The sequence below is a fragment of the Bombus flavifrons genome, chromosome 1 (assembly GCF_040668555.2).
Source record: "Bombus flavifrons isolate JBK064 chromosome 1, iyBomFlav1_principal, whole genome shotgun sequence".
NCBI lineage: Eukaryota > Metazoa > Arthropoda > Insecta > Hymenoptera > Apidae > Bombus > Bombus flavifrons.
The window spans coordinates 1394891-1420393 of NC_138442.1; the positions used below are offsets into that span (position 1 = coordinate 1394891).

The 25503-nt window shown below is 35.1% G+C and overlaps 1 protein-coding gene across 3 annotated transcripts in view; it reads left to right on the forward strand.

Moving 5' to 3' along the window:
- The window catches only part of LOC138184155 (uncharacterized), a 358970-nt gene that overhangs the window by 323112 nt on the left and 10355 nt on the right, over positions 1–25503 (forward strand). For 2 of the 3 annotated variants that reach the window (XR_011174265.1, XM_069121862.1), the window contains exons 3-6: positions 4590–4667; positions 17140–17321; positions 21070–21268; positions 23626–23732. Coding sequence is in view for 1 of the 3 variants with exons in the window: in XM_069121862.1 (XP_068977963.1) it covers positions 4590–4667; positions 17140–17321; positions 21070–21268; positions 23626–23732 (566 nt within the window). In the remaining 2 variants the exon portion in view is untranslated. The remainder of the gene's footprint in view (positions 1–4589; positions 4668–17139; positions 17322–21069; positions 21269–23625; positions 23733–25503) is intronic. The other variant, XR_011174266.1, reaches the window with a different exon arrangement.

Consider the following 25503-nt stretch of genomic DNA (forward strand, 5'->3'; position numbering starts at 1 on the left):
TCCTTGTTTCTCGTATTCACATTTGCTTGACTGTTTCTGCTGTTCCCTTTTATAATTGTTACCCTTTGTTACCAGCGCCACCGATGTTTCCTGGTCGTCATTCTTCCATCTGGTTTCTTCTGTCATCAGCCTGGTACTAAGCCTGTCTAGGGTCTTCTTTCCTTCTTCCACCGAATCCCATGCACTGTGAAAATGGTCAAATTTGTTTGGTAACCATATTTAGATTCTCATCTGACTTCATGTCATATACTGTATTCATCTTTTTCACATTTCATGTGCTGTTGTGCAACATAAAAGAAGATCCAACGGTTTCTTTTCTACTGAAGTCACGATTAATTTTCTCGCTAACCGATCTGCTTTCAAAAATCTTTCACGAGCGATTTCTTTCTCCGCGCTGTTACCTGGATGACACAGATTCCCTTCACACACGTTGATCAGGTCGTCATCTTCCTCCAAAAGTGTACGCATAACAAAACGCCACTGGAGCCAGTTTTCTTCGCCGCGTAACATCTCGATCTTCGCACTTGCTGATTCCATTTTAGCACTATCCCTTACTTTACTAAGCACAACACTTTAACAATTTATTTACTTTACGTTGCTGCCTTGCAATTTACAGCTCTGGGCCCATAACCTGTTGAGGTTATTCGATGTATAATCAGAGAAAACTAGTGGATAAATTGTAAGGCAGAAAATATATTTAAATATAAGTGTAATTATAAGTAAGAATACAATTTGAGCTGGTCCAGATCCGCACGCTAGCTGTGTTACCCAATAACTGAAAACCCCGAAGCCAACATCGCTTGTCTTCTGTTTATGGTCTGACTTGGTCGCAGTCTTTTGTCTACGCGCTGTCGATGGCTTCAGTGCTTGAGAAACTAAAAAGACCAGATGTAGAGTTTTCTTGATGTGCCCATCATTACTAATTTCACTTGTGTTCCTAATTTCTTGCTATTCTGCATCGACTATCAATCTCAATGGATGACGATTATCCTTCGTTGCCTTCAAAATCGTCATCATCTTCAGTATCCTCATCAAATTCGAATGGTTTAATGTGGAAAATATTTTTGCATTTTATCTATCATTTAGTCTATTTAACTGGTCTTCTATTAATGGTAACAGGTTCCTATCTTTTACAATTTTTCTGTTTAATAATTTATAGTCTACACACAGTCGCGGTTCACCATACTATACTGGTATACTGGTGCATCATCTTCAAGTGTGATTTTCATACATACCCCTGTGTCCTCTGTTTTCGTCACTGTATATTCACCAATTAAATTTTTAATGTCGTCTCGGTTTTTTTTATTTTTAACATGGCCCAACTCGACTAGATTTCGGTCGTTTTGTTCACTACATATGTCCATATTTAACACTTCATTCCATTCACTAACTTCGGCAGCACACTGGTTTTCACGTAGTTTTTTTTTTTAATTTGTTTGAGCTTTACTTGTTTATGTTTCACTCTTGCTTCCACTTGTTCAGTTAATTCAATACCTAATAGTACATCGTGTCCCAAGAAGTTATCGTGTGTACGTCAATGGCGCCTATACTATCGAATCTAATAATTTTTTTCTCAAGTTGAGGTGCTCCTAAACGCGAATACATATTCATTCGTACTAAATTAAGATCACTTCCTGTGTCTATCTTTGCCTCTACATTCATGTCCATAATCTTTATTTGCTTGAATCCTCTTTTATTTTCATTCCACAACCCATCACAACGCGTCTTGTCCTTTAGTATATTAGCACAGTTTGATGAAATGTGTCGGAATTCTCTACATTTGAAACATTTAGGGTCTCTCGATTTTTTCGGACAATCTGCACTCACATATTCTCTATCACCGCAATTATGGCACCTTTTATACTTCACTACACTTCCAGATTGCCTGTATTTCCTGTTGTCCTCAGCTCTGACCGGTCTCACAGTTGACTCCATTATGCGGGATTTTTGTTCCTCATAGATGATTAGATTTTCCTTTAGTTCTTTCATTGATTTAGCCCCGTATAGTATTGCTTTGTTGACTTCTTTGTCTCTTATTCCATCTACGATGTATCGCATTTTTGCTACTTCTTCCATATCCATGTGACTAGCTATTCCAAGCATTCGGTACATGTACGCTGGACATCCTTCATCTTTTTTTTTTTTTGTTTCTTGAAGTCTATGATGTATTTACCAAGTATTAAGTTTTTTTGAAAATTCCTTTATTAGTCCTCTTTTTAATTCACGCCAAGTTCTAGCATGGCACTCATGATTCACAAATATTTTTGCTCATCCTTTCATCAGCTTTTTTGTACAAATTACTTTCTGCTCTTCTGTCCACATACACATGCTTGCAGTTTTTTCAAACGTCTTGAACCATTGATTGATATTTTCATTGTTTTCGCCCGTAAAAACTTCTAAGGCGTCTTGGACATATTGAAAGCTTAATGTTGAACGCCTACGTGTTTTTCTACGGCATTTGTCACAATTCTGATGTACATCTCGCGCGTTCCTTCTGCGTTCTCTTTCGTCTTCTTCATCGTCTTCCGTTTCACTTTCGCAGTCACTTTCTTCTACCGACGACGCACCTTCTTCTTCCTTGGCTGCCTGAAGTCGCTCACGTAATTTAGCTTTTCTTCCTCTCGTCCCTAGCCCCCTACTAGCAAGACGTTCTCTTAATTCTTTTGTCCTAAGCCTCTCGAGATTTTCGCCTTCATCTCGATCACGTTTAGTTTTTGGTATGGTCCCCGAATCTCGCTTCTCCGTGGACCTTTCACCGTTTGCTGGCTCTTTGAGATTTGGTTGTCCAGCGCTACACGCTCGATTTAGCCTGACAACTAATACTGACCTTGCACCAGATATTGGTAGATTCATCTGTGTAAGCTTGTTAGATTTTTCTCACTTGAAAATTGTTCCTCTTCACAATTTGCCATCTTAGTCTTTTCAATAATGTCTTTTGAAAACACACGATATTATTCTCAACGGCTAACGATATTGTCTTTTATCACACCGCTTACCGATAAAAAACAATAAAAAATTTTAGATTGGCACGGTTTAAATCCCGGACGAGCCACCAATTTTGTAGGAATGTTACATTATTAGTTTGTAGGTAACAGTATGATTTATACAATATCGTTTGCACTCACACGAAGTCGAATATAATACCCCGTTTTCGTATTCGTAACGTATTCGTTACTCACTACTTCTACGACACAACAACGCAATGATCTTCACACGACAACGATAAATTCAACTCTGACTCTCTCAACTCTCGTTACAATGTTTTCCATGCTCACTTTTTCCTTAACATACTTTGGTAACGCTCACAATACTCCTTGACATCCTTAACATCTTTTCCCGAGAGAAGGAGTTATTTGCGATTCATGGTACCTGTGAGAATTTTGTTCTTTGTTCTTGAGAAGTTTGTTTGTTGTAACGAGTAGGATACTTTGAAATAAAAGCAACTTTGGCCTCGAAAATCATGTACGTCAATTTTGCACGAAATTTCTTTTACAAATTTCCACCGATCCAGAACTACAGAATCACGCTACCGTGTTTTTTAGAGTCACTTCTTATACATTATCGGACAAATTGTGAAAGTAAACAACTAAATAAAAAAAAAAAAAAAAAAGGAAGCGTCTTAGGAGCAATACTATACACACTATACACGACCAACATACCAACAACTACCAATAGCAAAATACTGACATTCGCGGACGACACAGCTGTACTAGTCAGGCATACTAACCCAGAAACAGCAGTCAAATTACTACAAGAACATATCACAAAAATGGAAAAGTGGCTGCAAGATAAACAAATAAAAGCAAACCCCGATAAATGCAACCATATTACAACAAGGCAAGGCCATAAAACAAGGCAAATCAAATACCTAGGACTCCGCTTAGAAACACAACTCACATGGAAACAGCATATTAAATCAGTAATTGACAAAATACAGACAACAAGGAGACAAATGTATTAGCTAACAAGTGGAAAATCCAAATTAAGCATAGAAAATAAATTAAAAATATTGTCCTATCGCATTTTATGGCATCCAACATAAACATACATCGACACACATTACTGCTTCTGACGAAAACGTTTACCTCCTGAATATGCAATATGCAAATAGCGCAATAAACAAAAAACAAACCATTTGTCTTTCTAATGCTAACACTGATATAAAAACCAACTCTAATATATAGAATCGAAACAAATGTAACGACCATATAGGTTGATATTTAAAAATTAATAATTAATAAATTAATAATTAATAGATATACCTCATCTTTCTTTTAACCCTTCCAAGATCAAATCTCTTTTATTCTATAAAAGAAATTCTTCCTTCATCACTCATTAATGGTACTCATATTCATAAATATTATAAAAAAGTCATAATGCACTGAGATCAGTTTCATTGATAATAAATACATTTATTGTTCTGTTAATTAACAACTTACTAAAGCACAATGTTATACATACAGCATCGAGCTTTATGAAATTAAAAATGTAATTATAGAGTAGAAATACTTTCTTCAATATATTTTTGATAAATTTTGTAACATCTTTATTTATACTTCTCTAAGTAATTGTTTGTTAATATTTTTTAGCAGGCACGAATCTCATGGGCAAATTCACACAGAGTGTCCGGAGAATCGTTCAGGATGTAAAGGATGAAGGAACATCAAGTAAGTTGCTGTAAAATATTATATACATAGTATTTTTAAAAGAATATATAGATGTATATATGTACATATAAATTTGTAAATTATCATTTGTAATTGATTTCTAAGAACTATATAATTTATTTCAGTAACTCACTGTATTTTATTGTAGAATAAAATCTATTGTGCTAAATCTACTTGTACTAAATTGTGCAAATTATAAAATGTTCTCTCATATGATAATTTATTTAATCACAATTATTTATATTTAATCATAACTATCTAGTCAAAATCAATTCGACTATTATTTAATCCTTTAACAGTGTAACTCAAAGAAGATTTAAAGCTATGAATTTCCTTATTATATCTGCTATTTTCTTCATATTTTCCTCACGTTTGTATCTCTCCAAATATCTTTTTTTAAATTATGAACTACTTTATTCTTAAAAAGTATAGAGTATACAAAAAAGAATATTATTCCTAAAGGCACCGCTAACCGACCGAGATGAAATTTGGTGAGCATCGTTGGACGAAGCAATAGATCTGAAAGATGAAATTTAAACTTCGGGAAATCATGCGTTTGGAAGATATAAGCCCCTATATATATATTTAACAGATCTTCCGTTCGATGTTTTAAGCGAAATTACTCATCCTAACTTAATCTAATCTGCCTTACTTATCTCTCATTTCCACTTTCTAAGAATGAGTAATGACTGATAGTTTAATATCCGATTCCTAGATAAACTACTCAAATTGATCGAATCATTTTTGAATTAACAAATTAAGCCCTTTCTTCTTGTCTTCTCTTTGGCATAAATATTCATAAAGGTGATAATCTAAGTTGTTCCTGGAACACATCTCCTTTGAAGCCGTAATCGAAGTGGTCTCCATTGAAACTCAAGTGTCTGAGTGTAGGCTCCAATTTTAACAACTATGAAGTTGATAGAACGGTTGATAGATAAATGTTGATATTCTTCGTCTCTCAAAAAATCGTATGCTTTCAGCAATCGATGGCTCCAAATATTCATCTATTGTATTTTCGACTACGTGACCTTTTACGTTTTTTCGCCAGCCTTCTATCTTTCTCTCTCCGAACTTCATTTTATCAATTTCTACTATCTTTCCTGGTTCACTAATCGATCCGTCAGTGCTGATCACTCTATAAACTATTAATATGCAGATCTCTCTACAATAAAAGTAAATATTTGCGATGGATCCTAGCAAAGCAACATTTCTACCTAAGCCTCTGGATATTATGGACGTCTTGACATGTACTTAAATCCACAGGATAAATAACATGTGAGCCTTACAATGTCTTTCATTAGAACGCCACTCACAAAGTGTTTATAACATCTTCATCGCTTACCTGGCACCTCTCGAGAATTTTCCGCTAATTTCATGCTACGTCTGCCATCTTTTGGCATTTTTGCTTAGATGATAATAGTCCCACACTTAGCACCGAGGAACGAATCTATCACTAACACTTCCAAAACTAATCTCTCAACATTCCGAGACGTTTGTTGAGGCAGCCATCACAAACGTTATTCACACACGACGATACAATCTGAACTGCCGCTTATTTACGGAAGGATCATCATTTATCTATCCCAAGCCAATATCAATAATCCTGCTTAAAGGCCACTGGTTGTTTGTTTCTTCACTCATAGAACGTTTTTAAGCTAAATAGTATATAGATAAATATACACATTTAGTTATACAGGGTGGTTGGTAACTGGTGGTACAAGCGGAAAGGAGGTGATTCTACGCGAAAAAAGAAATCGAAAATATACAATAAAAATTTTTCTTTTGAGGCTTTGTTTTCGAGAAAATCGACTTTGAATTTTCGCTCGGTACGCGTGCACTTTATCACGTCTCGTTATAACGGATCTCACTGTAGATCGTTGTCCCGATGGAAAAATTGAAAAAAAAAAAAGAATTAAAAAAAAAATGTTCATTCTATATTTTCGACTTCATTTTTCGTGTAGAATCATCCCCTTTCCGCTTGTACCGCCAGTTACCAACCACCCTGTATACCACATTTACAATGTCGTACTAATTGCATCTAGTAGCAGTGAGGATCTATCATATATATATATGTCGGAGGTGAAAAGACACCGAAGCTATCCCTTCGGAACTTTGGGAAAATCCCATAACATTATAATATAGATTCACGACCGGCATACTTCAAATCCGATGGACTGACGATGGAGATAAAGATGTGGCGGCACTCAGCAACAATGTATATCGCTGAAGTGCCTAATGAACCATCAACATCCCAACCCTCCACCAACATCCCTCCACCGAAGGTTCTAGAAGAAACAGCACGTGGCAACGGTCGCGAACGCCTAGCAAATGCATGGACGGTGGGGATGTTGAGGGGTGACAAAAGAAAGTAATCGGATCCGATCGAAAGTCAAATTGTAAGAGCTTCAGTCTTGGAAAGTCACGCCTAAAGTTCGGAAGTGGATTGTAAAGTGGATTGTTGTTAGAAAAATAAAGTTTCTTTTTTTATTTTTCACTACAAATCTCTTTTTTTTATTTCTTTTTGTTATTTCACGTGACACCAGCATCTAACCACCAACATGGAAATTGCCCAATTAACAGCGTTAATTTCCCTCACTTCCCGAACGAAGACTTTTCTCCACGAATCCGATGATGTCGTGCCCTTAGAGACACCCCATCGTAGTTTTCCTCTGCAGCGTCACCGTGACGGAGAGACACTCTTTCGAGAACAGTCTCGTCATCGAGTTAAGTGACGTCTTTGCGATCCGTGAATATTTCACCTGTTAACATATAGTCTAACTTAGACTTTGACGAAAGTTTTAAATTCGAAATCCCGTTGACCGCGGATTCGTTATCGAACCTGAGGTCATTGCCGTTAGTGTTAATTGTTAAATCGGTTGTATCCATACTTGTGTTAAAAAACTCTATCTTCATTGTATCACCATGATGGCTAATGCCAGTGGAGATTCATCAAGCGTCCACAACCCTAATCCCAACGCTAACCCGACATCGGAAGTGGAATCAGTGCCGGTAATAGCAGTGCAAGAACATATGAACATCATGCGCGAGTTAATTGAGACGCTGGTGCTGGAACCGAGTGCGAAACCTATAAATCCAGTGCTACCATGTTTTGACCCTGAAATCGCGGGCGCCGATCCAGCCGCATGGTGCGCAGCTGCTAATCTGCTTATGAAGGACAACCCTTTACAAGACAGCGCGCTAGTTTCTGCTTTAAAAAATGCTCTAAAGGGTTCTGCAGCGCATTGTTTTACGCAGATAGTGAACGGCGAAGAGTTTACCTGGCCGATGTTTAAGGAACTTTTTACTACGCGTTTTGGTGGTAAAGATACAGCAGCCTCGACGCTAATGAGTATATCCATTGAACAACCGCAGAAGGACGAAGACATGGCAGCTTACGCCATTCGTCTCCGCTACCTCCTGAAGGTGAAGTGGCAAGATGTAACTACGGCGGAAGTAATCAACGCTATCAATTTTCGTCAAGTGAGCGCACAAGATCAGCACATTGAACAAATAGCACTTGAAACGGATATAATTGGTCCTCTTGTCGAAGACACCGTTTTTATAGAAAATGGGTCCTCGGATAAGACCGAGGACCTATTTTCTCGACGTTCGTCATCGAAATCATAGTTTCTCCTCCGCAGTGACGGACAATAAGGCCCGATATGATCCTCCCCGCGACTCTTGAAGCAACTAACCTTGGAGGATATACTTGGTTTCTTCCAGGACTTGCTTCCTTCTAGGCGTTGCCTATCCTTCCATTTTTGCCGGGCTTCGAGGCCAGTTAATGTATTACTTATCGAAAACACCGTTTTTATAGAAAATAGGTCCTCGGTCTTATCCGAGGACCCTTTTAATTGGCCTCGAAGCCCGGCAAAAATGGAAGGATAGGCAACGCCTAGAAGGAAGCAAGTCCTGGAAGAAACCAAGTATATCCTCCATGGTTAGTTGCTTCAAGAGTCGTAGGGAGGATCATATCGCGCCTTATTGTCCGTCACTGCGGAGGAAAAACTATGATTTCGATGACGAACGTCGAGTCTACTCCTGCGTAGTGGAGTTCCCAACTGGTACGTTAAGTCACCTGGGTGAGTTCTACCCATTTTATTTCGGTTCTGGAGCCGAATGCTCATTAATTAAACAATCTCTATCCTCGAAATTTTCTGGCAAACGAACGACTGATATAGTAGTAATGCGAGGAATAGCAAATACTCGTGTTAAAAGTACGTGTCAGCTATTGTCCACTGAATGTATTAACGGGTTTATATTGGAGATAACTTTCCACATAGTTGCTGATAAGTATTTAAAATACGATATCATGATTGGCCATGAAATTTTTAATCAAGGTTTTGGCGTAAATATTACGCGAAACAGCCTCGTTATTTATAAAACAAAGACAATTAGTGCCTTTAGCAAAACCGCGGAAGACGAGGTCAATATTAACGAGGCCGATACAGATGTAATCGGTAACGATAAAAGTTGATTAATTTCTATTCTGAACAAGTTCAAAGATTCGTTCATTGCGGATTTCCCATGTACTCGCGTAAGTACGGGCCAATTAGAAATAAGTTTAATCGATTCTAACATCACCGTCCGAAGAAAGCCTTATAAATTTAGCAAGGAAGAGCGGAGAATAATGCATGAAAAGATAGAGGAACTAATTACAGCAAAAATCATAAGGCCTAGTAGGTCACCATTCGCGAGCCCTATGTTACTCGTGAAGAAACAGGACGGCTCAGACAGATTGTGTGTCGATTTTCGGGAGCTAAATAGGAATACGGTCACAGATCAGTACCCTTTCCCTCTTAAAATTAGTTTGATTAGGAGGCTGAAAAAGGCGAGATACTTTACTAGCCTAGACATGGCCGGCGGGTTTCACCAAATTCCCATTCATCCTAATTCGATGCAGTATACAGCGTTCGTTACGCCCGACGGACATTATGAGTACATGGTGATGCCGTTTGGATTGAAAAATGCACCGTCCGTTCTTCAGAGGGCCATCCTCAATGCCTTAGGCGACCTCGTTTATTCATACGTTGTTGTTTACTCTGATGATGTTCTAATCATTGCCGACTCGATAGATCAAGCTTTAGAAAGATTGGATACTGTATTAAATATACTTGTTAAAACTGGATTTTCTTTTAATTTTTCTAAATGCTCTTTTTTAAAGACGTCGGTATTCTATTTGGGATATATAATTCATAACGGAAGAGTTTGTCACAACCCGGGTAAAATACAAGCCTTGCGTTCTTTACCCCCACCAACGACCGCCGGAGAGCTTAGGCAGTTCATAGGTTTAGCCTATTACTTTCGAAAATTCATTTTTGAATATGCATATTTAATGAATCCCCTGTATGCACTTGCACATGCTCCCAGTAAAAAAATAGTAGCTTGGATGTATATGCATGAAACAATAAGGCAAAGGGTAATTTCCATCCTGACTAAAGCGCCGGTGTTAATTACGTTCGACCCCAATTACCCGATCGAACTACATACCGATGCTAGTGCGAAGGGATATGGTGCCATTTTGATGCATAAAGTTGAAAATAGAAATAGGGTAATAGAATACTATAGTAAAAGAACTACCCTTGAGGAATCCAAGTATTCCCCCTATGAATTAGAGACGTTAGCAGTTGTAAACGCCGTAAAATATTTTCGGCACTATCTACGTGGACGAGAATTTCTTGTCGTCTCTGATTGTAAGTCCCTGACGGCAAGCATTAATAAAATATATTTAATTAACAGAGTTCACAGGTGGTGGGCTTACCTACAAACTTTTACCTTTGACATTCAGCATCGAAAAGGCAAAGAAATGGCCCACGCAGACTTCTTTTCGCGGAACCCCGTAGACTGGGATCACCATACAATCAATATGATTACAAAGAAATAAATCAATATACCGAAATGTCGGCAAAATTATGTCGGAAAATGTCAAATAAACAATTCCTCAATGCCATTGCGTGGCAAACGTGCCGATCGATCCCTTGGCCTTAATTGTAAATTGTTAGTTGTTAATTGTTACCAGTTATTTGTCATATCATATCTGTTAATTATTATTTGTTGACTCTGTCTGTTAAATCGTTTGTTAATAAATTGTTGTTCATTAAACATCATGAGTAGTTCCTTGAATGCACTATCAGCTACCAAACACCTCAATTTAAACACTATCACTATTCAGGTTATCACAGGCATCAAATCCTGTAACCGTGATATATGACAAATAATCAATATTTATTTCCTATAAAAAGTGAAAAGTGCTGTATATATTTTTTTGTATCCGATACCAATAATGCAGGAAACATTCGGATTAAACACGTAATTAATTTCTAAATCATTAATGTAAGAATGGAATATAACCGCGTCAAAAGTGTCAAGCATCTTTAAGGTGCTGACAGTGAAGTCCAGATCGGGTGTGACTGTCGTGTATGCGTGTGAATGCGAATCTGACCGCGCGGTCAACAAAGAAAACAATTTTCAAACTGAACAAAATGTTTCTATATCAGGCAAAAAGAAAAAAAATACATATATAAAGAGTGGTTGGTAACTGGTGGTACAAGCGGAAAGGGGGTGATTCTACGCGAAAAAAGAAGTCGGAAATATAGAATAAAAATTTTTCGTTTGAGGCTTTGTTTTCGAGAAAATCGACTTTGAATTTTCGCTCGGTACGCGTGCACTTTATCACGTCTCGTTATAACGGATCTCACTGTAGATCGTTGTCCCGATGGAAAAATTGAAAAAAAAAAAAGAATTAAAAAAAAAATGTTCATTCTATATTTTCGACTTCATTTTTCGTGTAGAATCACCCCCTTTCCGCTTGTTCCGCCAGTTACCAACCACCCTGTATACCACATTTACATTGTCGTACTAATTGCATCTAGTAGCAGTGAGGATCTATCATATATATATGTTGGAGGTGAAAAGACTCCGAATTAAGCGTAATTAACCGTAAGTAACCGTAATTAAGCAATTGTCGTCATAAAATCCGATTGTATTTGTTCGAGATTTATCATAGTGAGCTTGGGCTCGAGGCGAGAACCAGTCGCCGAACGTGGCCGCAATAAAGGGATGAACGCTTTGTCTAACAAAGGTATAGGGTAATAGTATAGTTCTCCATAAAAAGAAATTAAGAATTAAGAAGAAATAGTTGTACACAAACAGACCCTATTCTTCAGGTAAGATGATTACCAGATGTTGACGCATTTACCACTATCAACTTTCCCTCAAGCTAGTGTCACGACCGGCATACTTCAAATCCGATGGACTGACGATGGAGATAAAGATGTGGCGGCACTCAGCAACAATGTATATCGCTGAAGTGCCTAATGAACCATCAACATCCCAACCCTCCACCAACATCCCTCCACCGAAGGTTCTAGAAGAAACAGCACGTGGCAACGGTCGCGAACGCCTAGCAAATGCATGGACGGTGGGGATGTTGAGGGGTGACAAAAGAAAGTAATCGGATCCGATCGAAAGTCAAATTGTAAGAGCTTCAGTCTTGGAAAGTCACGCCTAAAGTTCGGAAGTGGATTGTAAAGTGGATTGTTGTTAGAAAAATAAAGTTTCTTTTTTTATTTTTCACTACAAATCTCTTTTTTTTATTTCTTTTTGTTATTTCACGTGACACCAGCATCTAACCACCAACATGGAAATTGACCAATTAACAGCGTTAATTTCCCTCACTTCCCGAACGAAGACTTTTCTCCACGAATCCGATGATGTCGTGCCCTTAGAGACACCCCATCGTAGTTTTCCTCTGCAGCGTCACCGTGACGGAGAGACACTCTTTCGAGAACAGTCTCGTCAACGAGTTAAGTGACGTCTTTGCGATCCGTGAATATTTCACCTGTTAACATATAGTCTAACTTAGACTTTGACGAAAGTTTTAAATTCGAAATCCCGTTGACTGCGGATTCGTTATCGAACCTGAGGTCATTGCCGTTAGTGTTAATTGTTAAATCGGTTGTATCCATACTTGTGTTAAAAAACTCTATCTTCATTGTATCACCATGATGGCTAATGCCAGTGGAGATTCATCAAGCGTCCACAACCCTAATCCCAACGCTAACCCGACATCGGAAGTGGAATCAGTGCCGGTAATAGCAGTGCAAGAACATATGAACATCATGCGCGAGTTAATTGAGACGCTGGTGCTGGAACCGAGTGCGAAACCTATAAATCTAGTGCTACCATGTTTTGACCCTGAAATCGCGGGCGCCGATCCAGCCGCATGGTGCGCAGCTGCTAATCTGCTTATGAAGGACAACCCTTTACAAGACAGCGCGCTAGTTTCTGCTTTAAAAAATGCTCTAAAGGGTTCTGCAGCGCATTGTTTTACGCAGATAGTGAACGGCGAAGAGTTTACCTGGCCGATGTTTAAGGAACTTTTTACTACGCGTTTTGGTGGTAAAGATACAGCAGCCTCGACGCTAATGAGTATATCCATTGAACAACCGCAGAAGGACGAAGACATGGCAGCTTACGCCATTCGTCTCCGCTCCCTCCTGAAGGTGAAGTGGCAAGATGTAACTACGGCGGAAGTAATCAACGCTATCAATTTTCGTCAAGTGAGCGCACAAGATCAGCACATTGAACAAATAGCACTTGAAACGGATATAATTGGTCCTCTTGTCGAAGACACCGTTTTTATAGAAAATGGGTCCTCGGTCTTATCGGATAAGACCGAGGACCCATTTTCTATAAAAACGGTGTTTTCGGTAAGTAATACATTAACTGGCCTCGAAGCCCGGCAAAGATGGAAGGATAGGCAACGCCTAGAAGGAAGCAAGTCCTGGAAGAAATTAAGTATATCCTCAATGGTTAATTGCTTCAAGAGTCGTGGGGAGGACCATATCGGGCCCTATTGTCCGTCACTGCGGAGGACAAACTATGACTTCGATGACGAACGTCGAGTCTACTCCTGCGTAGTGGAGTTCCCAACTGGTACGTTAAGTCACCTGGGTGAGTTCTACCCATTTTATTTCGATTCTGGAGCCGAATGCTCATTAATTAAACGTTCCCTGTCCTCGAATTTTTGTGGCAAACAAACGACTGATATAGTAGTAATACGAGGAATAGCAAATACTCGTGTTAAAAGTACGTGTCAGTTATCTCCAATATAAACCCGTTAATACATACAGTGGACAACTTACCACATAGTTGCTGATAAGTATTTAAAATACGATATCATGATTGGCCATGAAATTTTTAATCAAGGTTTTGGCGTAAATATTACGCGAAACAGCCTCGTTATTTATAAAACAAAGACAATTAGTGCCTTTAGCAAAACCGCGGAAGACGAGGTCAATATTAACGAGGCCGATACAGATGTAATCGGTAACGATAAAAGTTGATTAATTTCTATTCTGAACAAGTTCAAAGATTCGTTCATTGCGGATTTCCCATGTACTCGCGTAAGTACGGGCCAATTAGAAATAAGTTTAATCGATTCTAACATCACCGTCCGAAGAAAGCCTTATAAATTTAGCAAGGAAGAGCGGAGAATAATGCATGAAAAGATAGAGGAACTAATTACAGCAAAAATCATAAGGCCTAGTAGGTCACCATTCGCGAGCCCTATGTTTACTCGTGAAGAAACAGGAAGAAAAACTCTCCAGCGTTACCTTGTAAATTAGGTACAAAAATAGTGTTCAAAATTTCGGAAGAATCGGTGCAGTAGTTTTGAAGTTTTGTGGTCCACCGACTTTGAAAACGTGAGTTGTGGGGGAAACGCTTTAAAGTTTTGAACACTAAAAAATCTGGTATAAAACGTTCATAAGCGAATTTTATCGGCTTACCTCACACTGAATCATCAATGTCAGGTCCATAAAGGATGTTGCTATCATCCATGATGTCTAAAGCTTCTTTTTGCTCCTGTCTACGACGAATCCTACCTTCTTTAGTTTGTCTTTCAGCTTCTTGCTCTGCTCGGCTTATACGTATGGAGTCACTTAATCGCGCCCAGTCACGAGCACTTGGTCCACTACTGATTCCCATGTCTTGCATGAAGGTTAGTAAAGCAAAAAAACCTTCATTGAAGACACTGGCTGCCACATAAGCTGCAATTTCAACGATGACAGGAGGTTCCACTCTAGTGCTTTAGTGAGATTTTCCAAATAAGTTGGTTCAAACTCTCATTGTTGTTCTGCGTGAAGCCTCCGACGCATTGCTCCAGGAGAGCATCTTTGCTCAGATCTTCATAGATAGGCTTGATGGCATTCAAAAGATCCTCGGGAAGAGCACTGTACGTGTGTTTGGACGAATCCAATGCATTAGCTGGAGCTTTTTGCCATTCGCACCACGAGTCCACTCCGCTCGAGCATTTTTTATGCTGTGGATTCTCGTCCGTCGAACTGTAGTGAAAGAACGTTGCCCAGATAGCATTCTTCATATTTTCCATGGAATCAGAGTAACGTCTAATAGCCAAACCGTAGTATACCGTCAGTTTATCAATCATTTTAGCCGTAAGCTTCCCTTTACCAGACAGACTCTTTCTTTTGATCTTCTTTCCAGCCTTAGTTTCAGTATCGACAACGGTATTTTTCACTATTTCACGTAGTGCCCATTCTTTTTTTAACATGTCCTACACACTCTTTTTTCACTATTGAAAAATCATCACCATAGGGTTTAGAATTCACTAACCCGGAGTATGCTTAAGAGTCACCGTCGGGTAGGTATTAAAATCCGACATGTATAAAAATACTCGTAACTTCGTCAATTTTGCTCCAATCAACTTGAAATTTTGACACAATATTCTTAAGATATTATGCATTCAATTAAAAAAATAAAAAAAATGCAAAAAAAATTTAATACCTTATCCCCCCCCCTTCCCTTAAAGTCAAACCTACGATTTGTTTACTTTTTTAGAATACGTATGTGATAGAATAATATACGTTCCCATTCTTGAAGAACAATATTTTCGTAGAAAACAAAATCAGATATATCTATATATACCAATAAGATATTGTTAATTAAAAATAGTAAAATTTGTTCAGATCTCTTTTACTAGATTTGTAATTCATTAAACGTATAGATTTTTGTAAAAAGGATCTAATGTGTATGTGTGTGTAATGTGAAAAATTGTATATATGACAAAAAAATATTGTTAATTAGAAATAGTAAAGTTTATAAGATTTCCCCTTATTACATTTTTAATTAATCAAATATGTAGTCATGGTCAAAAATAAATGGACAGGTGTGGAAGTAAATATCAATAAAATTTAATTAAGCTGGTACTAGTGTTATTGTATATTTAAGCTTTATTTATTGTATGTATGTCCTCATAGATATATGTATGTCATACATAGATCGTTTAATAAATATGAAAATTACTAATTTACATTTTTGCAAACTAGTTATATTTAGCGAAAATGAAACATATATTCATATTTGTTTAATCATCACTTTTAGAAATATTCATTACAAAATTATAGAATATTATTAATTTCCAAATTCAAAATAGTACTTGGGCAAATTATTATCTCACAAAATGATAAATATTGTTCTTAAGAATGCTGATCCTAGTTCTGATGCATTATGACTTCTCAAAAAGTCAGAGTAAGATGTTTTTATTATTAATAATTAATGAAAAAGAATATTTGACCACAGTTCAAAAAATGCAAGGCTTAATATCTTGCTTATTTCTTCGATAAAACATGCATATATAGCAATGTATAACCTCAAAAGGTGTCATTGAATCATAAGTGATAAATAGACTACGAGTGTTTATATATGAAAAGATATTTAAAATACAATACCGTAATAATATTGTTGAGATATGTGTAATTTTCTATGCTGCACTGGGTCAAATGCGTAGTAGAGATGCTTGTATATGAGTGTCAGTGTGTGGAGGTATGTGTGTGCACGGTGTCCCGAAAAACAGATGACTGTAAACTAGTCAGTCGGTTAAGAGTCGGTTAAGAGTCGGGTATGGAAAAAAGTGCTGAGACGCGTGCAAGTATGTATCGATGAATATATAAGGAATCGTCCATGAAATAAATATATTACTATTTTAATATGAATCGTTAGTGTAAATTTAGTGTTCCTATAACATTATCTCGGCTCCAAAGATCCACAATTCTCAACAAATATCTAATAAACAGATACAGATTTCTAGTTAGATTCCACTTCTTTAATTACATTCATAAGAATATGAATTTGCATAAACATTCATAATCGACTTATAAGAAATACTCAGCAGTTTGGATTATGTTATATAATTTTTGGAACCTGATCTTATTTTGTATTCTATATTTTACATAATAAGAATACATTAAAAAATATCTGCAAAATTATATTAAATTAAACTAGCCTACTAAAAAACATTTTAAAATTAAGGAACCTCAATCACACTGGTAGAATTACTTTTGGATTATTAGTAAACTGCGGATGTTTATGCATTTATAAGAAACTTGAAAGTTCAAGAATATATAGAATGTACGTAATATGCAAAAATATCTTATTATATTTGTTAATGTAGGTGGACAAACTAAAGAAGAGGTGATTGAAACAAACGAAAGATTAAGAATCGTAAGGATACGCCTCGACGGAAGCTACGAGATCGCTAAACGTGCCCTTGTTGAACTCATGTGCAAATATACTGATAGCAAGCAAGTTCGTAACGTATTTCAACGTTACAACCTGTTAAAACTAATGATTAAGGTAATTATAATATTGTATTCTTAAAGATTAATAAATTAGTATTCAAAGTTATCTAACGTATTCATGAATTCTACGTAATTTATAACATACTCTTCAACGTGAAACATTACTTAATAGATTTCAAATATCAGTATAATTAACATTAACGGTATTTCTATATTTATTTATACTATAAAAACCATATTTTATCAATTTTTGATATGAAGTGAATCGCTGTAGTGTTAATATTTAAATAAAAAATATTAATTTTATTAAATGGCATATATTAGATAATATTGCTTTTATTCATTAATACTAGACTAAACAGGATTTCTATGAAAGAAAATGTAAGTAAACTTTTCCAGTGTATTATTAAAGTCTAGTAATCTAGATTGCGTTACATTCTAATAGGATTATCTTTAGTTTCATAACAGGTACATACCACAAATGCAATCCAGACATTTATGAGAGATAATAAATTATTTTTGTGGTTCCGTTAATATGAATAGTATACGAATATAGGTACGTGAAAATATAGCGAACAAAAAGCAATTTCGTTCCTAACACAGTTGCACATCTTTGTCTACAATTGTCCAGTGAAATCCATTGACCATATTCTCTTCCGTATATCTTTTTGTCTAGTGACGTTACAATTGAATACTGATAACATTGGTATATATTAACTGAGTTGAAAAGTGTAAAGTACACTTTGATTAAGATCGTAGATATAAACTTCAGGTTCAATTTCCAACAATAAAATTAATATTTTAAAAATCAATTCGTCATCAGTACTAATTATTAAACAACTAATTATGTAAATTCACTTTCAGTCCTAATACTCTGATACCTACAATTACAAATGTATATACAGACAATATCATCAAAACATCAACGATAAATAATTTTTAAACACAAATAATACTTGAAACGATAAATCTTTTAACAAATATTCTTACAGATAAAAAAGACATGAATCATTCGAAGGATTTCTATGTTTGAAATTAGGAAAGAATCCTAATAAAATAGTTGGTCTGAATCAATACATACATATATAGCTTTCTTTCCGAACTTTTCCGAACCTTTCCGAACCGAATAGAAGCTATGGTTTTCTTTGCTTTTATTCGTTTCATATAACGTGTCAATATACGTAGATGAAAAGATGGGATATTCTGTAACAGCCAATTACTTTGGACACTAATTCATTCTGAACTCTTTTCCTTGTATTTCTTTTCTCAGAATTTATGAAAGCGTTTACCTACACTTTCCAAAGAAATATTCCTTTCTATCAATATGTTAACAAAAGTACAATTTGCAGTAGATAAACAAATGATATTTTTTGATATTTTATTAAAACTATATAAATGTAAGTAATTAATTAATTTAATTAAACCAAAATTCTTGAATTTAGTAGATAAAATTTCAAAAAAAGATTATTTTTATTTTTTCAAGAAACTTTGTTTTTCAATACGACATTATGCATTTTATATTATCTATTTATTAGAAGTATTATGTAGTTTAATAGAAATTCTTTAGGATTTCCAAGTAACTGTGTATGTGCTCCATATTCTCTGTATACCTTACATTTTTTCTCCCTAAACGCCTTTTTCCCTGCTCTTTCCACATTGTCACACTTTATTCTCGGCTACCGCTCATTATGTTTCTCTTCCACCATTCTGTCTTCCAGATACTCTTCAATTTCCATTCCTATCTTGCACCAATCACAATAGCTTGACTTGTCAGGTTTGCTCCAATCATCCTTCCCTGTTCTTTTATTTTTAACCCTCTTTTAAGCTCTTTTTTCTCTTCTTCAAATCTTTCCTGCTTTCTTGTCATCTTCTATGTTGTTTCAGTTTCTACTTCTTCCATTACATCAATTACTTCTCTTTTCTATACTGATGGCGCTTCATTTTCAATTCTGCGGAGGTTTGCAATTTGATGAATTGTGGCTCATCTGCCTGCTCCCATCTGTAATATCTCGAGGATATAACTCGCTGCCCTTTTACATACTTATACCTTAATTCTCCTAACGTCAGACTCCATTCTCCATATGTATTCTGGAATATTGGTATTTGATCCTACTTTCAGGAACTACTTTCAGGCATCTTCTCTATGCCCTTTCAATTTCCTCTTCTTCCTTCTCTTCCAACCCCGTACTTCCACTCCATACATGAACCCTGTACTGGTGTATCTATTAAGTACAACTTTCTTTTCAAGCCTCCAATTTCTATTCTTCTCACCAAACTCCCTATTGTATTCGCGGTTTTTCAGACTTTCGCTGCGATGCGGTGATTCTTAAATGCTTAGTGAACGTGTTACCCGTTGATAACCAATGCGCCAAGTATTTATACCTATTGATTACTTCCATTCATTTTGAATATCAGTTCCCTGTCTCAGATAAATCGAAGACCTTGAAATCTTTAAATGCAATATATAGTTTTCTGCCTTTTTTTTAAATTTGTTATCGACTAGGCCACATAAGACAAATGTATGATCTCGCATACTTCTCTTTTATCAAAAGCTTGCCTGACTTTCCTTTAGTATCTTTTCATCTTCTGATTCTCCCTCTCAAAATCTTTGTTGATAACTTAAAATCGTCATTAACTCATATTCAACGATCGGGAGGATGACTCCTCTGTAATTGGAAGCTACTTCCTCGTCCCCTACTTGATATGTATATTATTGGAAAAATCCTTATCTCTCCTCAGTTTTTCGCTAGCTGTTCTTTCATCCACATTTCATTAAGAAGTCCTCTCAATTTTGGCATCCATTTTCTGAGTAGGTTCCCAAAAATTCAACTTTAAGTTCATCTTCTTCTGCTGCTTTATTCTTTTTCGTCAATTTCAGAGATTTCCGTGCTTCTTCCTCTTCTATGTCTTTGTTTAGTGTTTCTTCATTTCCTACCATTTTTCTTTCTTTATCCTCCTGTGTTTCCCTTACCCGTTTCTCATTCCTTTGCTTCTCCCTTTTCTTTCTTTCTTTCGTCCCCCAGGAATCGCTCATGAATTTGCTTTTCCCTCCTCCTTCCATTTTTTCTTGTTTTTCCTCCTTCTTTTCCTTTATCACCCTCACCCTTTCCTCTTTGACAATCTTTAGTTCGTCCTATCGTTTTATTTTTAGATATTTCTTGGACGTGTTCCATACTTATTTTATTTGCTCTTTACAATCTTTTACAAAGACTTCCCTGCTTTTCTTGTCGATTATGTATTTTATATTATATATACTTCTAATTATGTAACTAAAATCCATCGAATTGAAATTATTTTTTGGTTACTAACTTAATTTTATGGAAAAGTTTCTTATTAAAAAATTTTGAGTAGATCTACCAAACTGAAAATATTGGAACATTTTTTAAATTTAAGGTATAATATGCTTCAAAAACAAAGTTTCTGCAATACATTTGTATATGGTTAATTAATCTTTAAACGTGAAAATAAAGAGGTTGATGTAGAAATATTTGTATTAATGTATAAATAGTTTTGACTAAGTTTAAAATATTAAAATGTTTTTAAACCAAGATATAACATTTTTCAAAAACAGAAAATTCAATATGTTTTTATTTTACTAATTAATTACTAAATATCGTAACAATGAAGTTAGTGGAGTTAATTCAGATTAAGATATTAAAATATTCATTTAAAATAAAAAATCTAATATGTTTCTATCTAACTAGTTAATGCTTAAATGTCACAGTAAACAAGTTGGTGCAAAAATATGTCAAATGATCTATGTTTCCAAACATTCAAGGGTATCTATGACTTTATCTTTCTAGGACGTCATCAAGTTGGAGACTCAATACTGGACACTGGTGGATATACCTAAACAGGAAAAACAGGAAACGGTGCCTGCCTTTGTTCTACGCGCATGTTCCATTATGGAGAAGACCCACAAAAGCGGTGAGGGTGTGAAAACTTCGGCCCGTCTGGCCGAGGAAGCTGATACCAAAAGAGAACGCATTGAAAGACTCGAAAGTGAGTTGAAATTCTATTACAGAAGATCAATTTTCCAAATATGGATTGTTCCAATGTATAAGGTGTTTAAATATAAAGTTGAAAATCAATAGATTAGAGATACAATTGCTAAACATACATATGTTTACTTTTCAAGGAGGTATCTATTTTAACACGTTGACTGCCACGCGTGTTTTCAAAGAAATCCCCGTCGGAGCGTTCTCTGCTAGGTGCTCCCATCGATATTTTAGTAATGCGAATCGCTCAAGCGGTGGTCTCAAGAATGATCTTTCGTTTCGTTTGTTCGCAACATTAAAACCACTAGCTGTTGTTGAATATAACGAAGGAAAGTGTGGTATAGATTATTCCGACCAAATGGTTTCTTATGCCACCAAAATTAGAAAAGGAATCAAATGGTACAGAAAACTTGACATTCAATTTTTTCTGGGAATTTCTGTTGTAAACGCTTTGACGGTTTACAAAATTGCAACAAGAAAAAATATAAATATTAGAATATTTAGACAATTATTGGTTGCAAAATTATTAGGGTTGTCTGAAAATACAAAAAATAATAAATACAATAAATAATATCGCCGTTCGGAAAAATGACTCCGGAAGAAGCATTAGACGCGCATGCAAACTATGTTATGCGAATAAAAGACGTCGAATGGATCGAACAAAGGCACAAAAGAATTTGAAGAAAACAACAATTCATTGTCCAAATTGTCCCGACTGACCTTAGCTATGTATAGAATGCTTTAAAGTTTTACATTCTAAATCATTTTTTTAATAAACCATTTTCGTATTTTTATTTTATAACAATTCAACTATTATTACAATTAATTATTAATTAACCATTTATTATTATGGAATACCTTTTCAAATACCTACGACGATCCTTCGCAAGTAGTCAAATAAGCGACACTCGAATATGGATTACGTGGTCTGACCAGAAACTTTGCTGACACCCGAATACGGGTGTCGTGGCGGTCAACGTAATAATAAAAATAATAATAAAAATAATATTGTTAATTTATAATATTATATTATAATGTTACTATCTATATATAATATCATACGAAATGCTTATATGAAAGATTTATAAATATTTCAAAAAGATAACTAATCACGAAAGAATTATGGAATGTATATGATTTCAATGATATCGTTAGATATAGCATAACATAGTTCAATAAAAATGTTACGAAAATAAGTTATAGCGATTATTAGAAAATATTACGAAAATAAAAATAAAAATAAATAAAATATATTTGAAAAGTTATCGCAATGATTCCAGTTATGCCGCTATGAATTGAATTCGAATTGAAATTAGACTATCTTCTAAATTAATGGTCCTATGTTATGAATAGATTTATTCTTTTTTACGCAAAATTACGAGCTGGATCGGCTAACGTAATGAAAAATATATGATTTCATCTCAAAAAAACAAACTTGACCTACATATGTCCACTACGCATATTCTTACAAAAATTAATTACGTCAAATTATGTCCCCCTTGAAACCATTTCAAACATCCATTTCATCAGAATTGACACTACAATTTGAAGACAAACATGATCATTTGGTAATAATAAAATATTTTACTAACTTAGTTTTCTTGTTAAATATATGTTTTTAAAATAAAATTTTAATAAAGTATAATAGATGAATAACAGTTTTGAAACAATGAAGTTCTTCGCTGTTCTTACCTAAGATCTATACGTATATAACTATACACATATTGCTTTTTCTTACTTTCTATATAATATAAATACACCTATTACAAATTATGGTTAATTACGACATACTTTTCAAAGCCATTAAGACTACTATTACCGACGTCCAAAATACAAAATTTGCACCAAAGAGATCAAAATGAAAGGTGTGTAAAAATATATGTATTATATATGTAAATATGTAAATATATGTAATATATTTTACAAAAAATCACACGAGTTCCCCAAAATACATCGTTGTGAATACATAAACATACATACATATAGTGCTACAAAAATTACTATGAAAAATTGCAAATTGGTCATTTTAATTGTTAAGATAATTTTTGTGTTAAAAATTATCTATATTATAGACGATTCTGTAGAATAAAGCAATTAGAAAGAAAATAAATATAACTGGAATGAAATGTCATATAATGTGTAAAACATTGAGATTCAACTTTTTATAGAAAATATTAAACGTGTCATAAAAAGATAAAGCCCAATATGACTAAAATAAATTACTGATTAAGTCAATTAGGCATTGCATCAAATAGCATATACGTTATATACTGAACGTAATAGGTTTTACATTTGTTCTCTATCGATTTATTCCTCTGTATATATATATATATATATCATATTTATTTGTATGTATTATAGGTATGACAACAGCTCAAATTGAAGCAGAGAACACTCAAATGACTAACGATCTGTACAGATTATTGAAAAAGTACACGGGACTGAGAAATCTCATTCGAGACTTAAAGGTATTTATAAACTAAGTAAACCAAATTATTCTTTGTTTCACATGTCATTTTTTCTTTCTTTTACATGTATCGAAACTGAATAAGTTGGTAAATAATTCCTGAAAAACATGTTCGAAAACATAGAGAAAACATCGAGAACCTTCCTTATGTTTTTATCATGCAAACACACATATATACATATCTTATATGTAAATCCCACTTTATTTCCTCGTCCTTCATTATCCAAACAGAATAACTATAAAAGAAGTTATTCAACAGAGAAAGGAAATGGCTGTTCGTAAAATTATGAAAATTTGTTTCAAGTCAAAAACGTTTCTTCACATTGTCTTATAAATGCAAAAATGCCGGTCAGAGATTTTTATATGCCGTACCCACAATACCGATACTTCGTTTAAGAAGAAATGGTACGACCGAGATGAATAAAGTAGGAATAACTTAGCGCTGCGCTGCCCACATAGATTTATCATTGTCCACAATGCTCACTTCAAACTGGACAAAGTTCGTAAAGAAATAATAGTTCCCGGCACTGATTGATCAAGATTTTTTCGCGTTGCTTTTCTTAGACAGACAGTTCCTTAACGTATTGCTTGAAACAAATTCTAATCTACATCTTATTAGTCTAAAGCTTCTAGAAAAATGTGGAACGTACCTTTTAGAATAAACAATGTATCCAAGTATATCATAATTTACAAATACAGTTAAACGTCTGTAGAGGTGAAGTTTAATGGACGAGATTGCTCGTTGTTGAAACAGTCGAATATATTTAAAACAATAAATTAGTATACAGATAATGTTCGCAAAGACGCCCGTATTAACCGATTTACTAAGACAGTGTATAAGTCGTAAAATAGGAACGCTAATGACTCGTTAATTAGATCGCGGATAATTCGTTGATAACTGGTTGATAACTGATCGACAACTGACTGTAACTCATTTCCTTGCGATCGCGTCCGCTTATTTATACTGCTCGGGGGAGAGTCGGAAAATTCATATTCGTCTTTGTTCGACGGTTGCACGTAGCGGTGACATTGTTTTGCTCGGAGTTTATTTGTTCTTACATACCTGTAACCTTACGGTTTTGATACTCCGAGGCAAAACAACAACATAATTTGAATTGACCTCTAACTCATGTGCCCCTACACGTTTACTTTTTGTTTTTCTCGTTTTAATATTGCTTTCCAAGGTTATTGGCAATCTCATGTACCTTTCCTTGTTCCATTTTTAATACAGGGTGATTATAACTGGTGGTGGAAAAAAGAAGTCGAAAATACAGAATAAAAATTTTTCGTTTGAGATTTTGTTTCCGAGAAAATCGACATTGAATTTTCGCTCGGTACGCGTGCACTTTATCACGTCTCGTTATAACGGATCTCACTGTAGATTTAAAAAAAAATTTTTTAAATTAAAAGAAACATTTTTATTTTATATTTTCGACTTCTTTTTTCGCGTAGAATCAGCCCCTTTCCGCTTGTACCACCAGTTACCAACCATCCTGTATATTTACAATGATTCTAAATGCATAAACATCCACATTATTATTATGAACTATATGAAAGGTTTCCTATATAAATTTCTTATATAAATTTAGTTATCACATAGTAGTAAAGGGCCTCTTTATTTGCTTTTTCACTTTATAAGATAAAAAAGATATACAATGTGACAACATTGATAGTAATCTAATAGTTATTCTAGATATAAAAATATAATCACAATGTTCATTAATTCTTTCCAAATCGAAATTATCGAACTTTTCCTTACCAAGCAAATGACA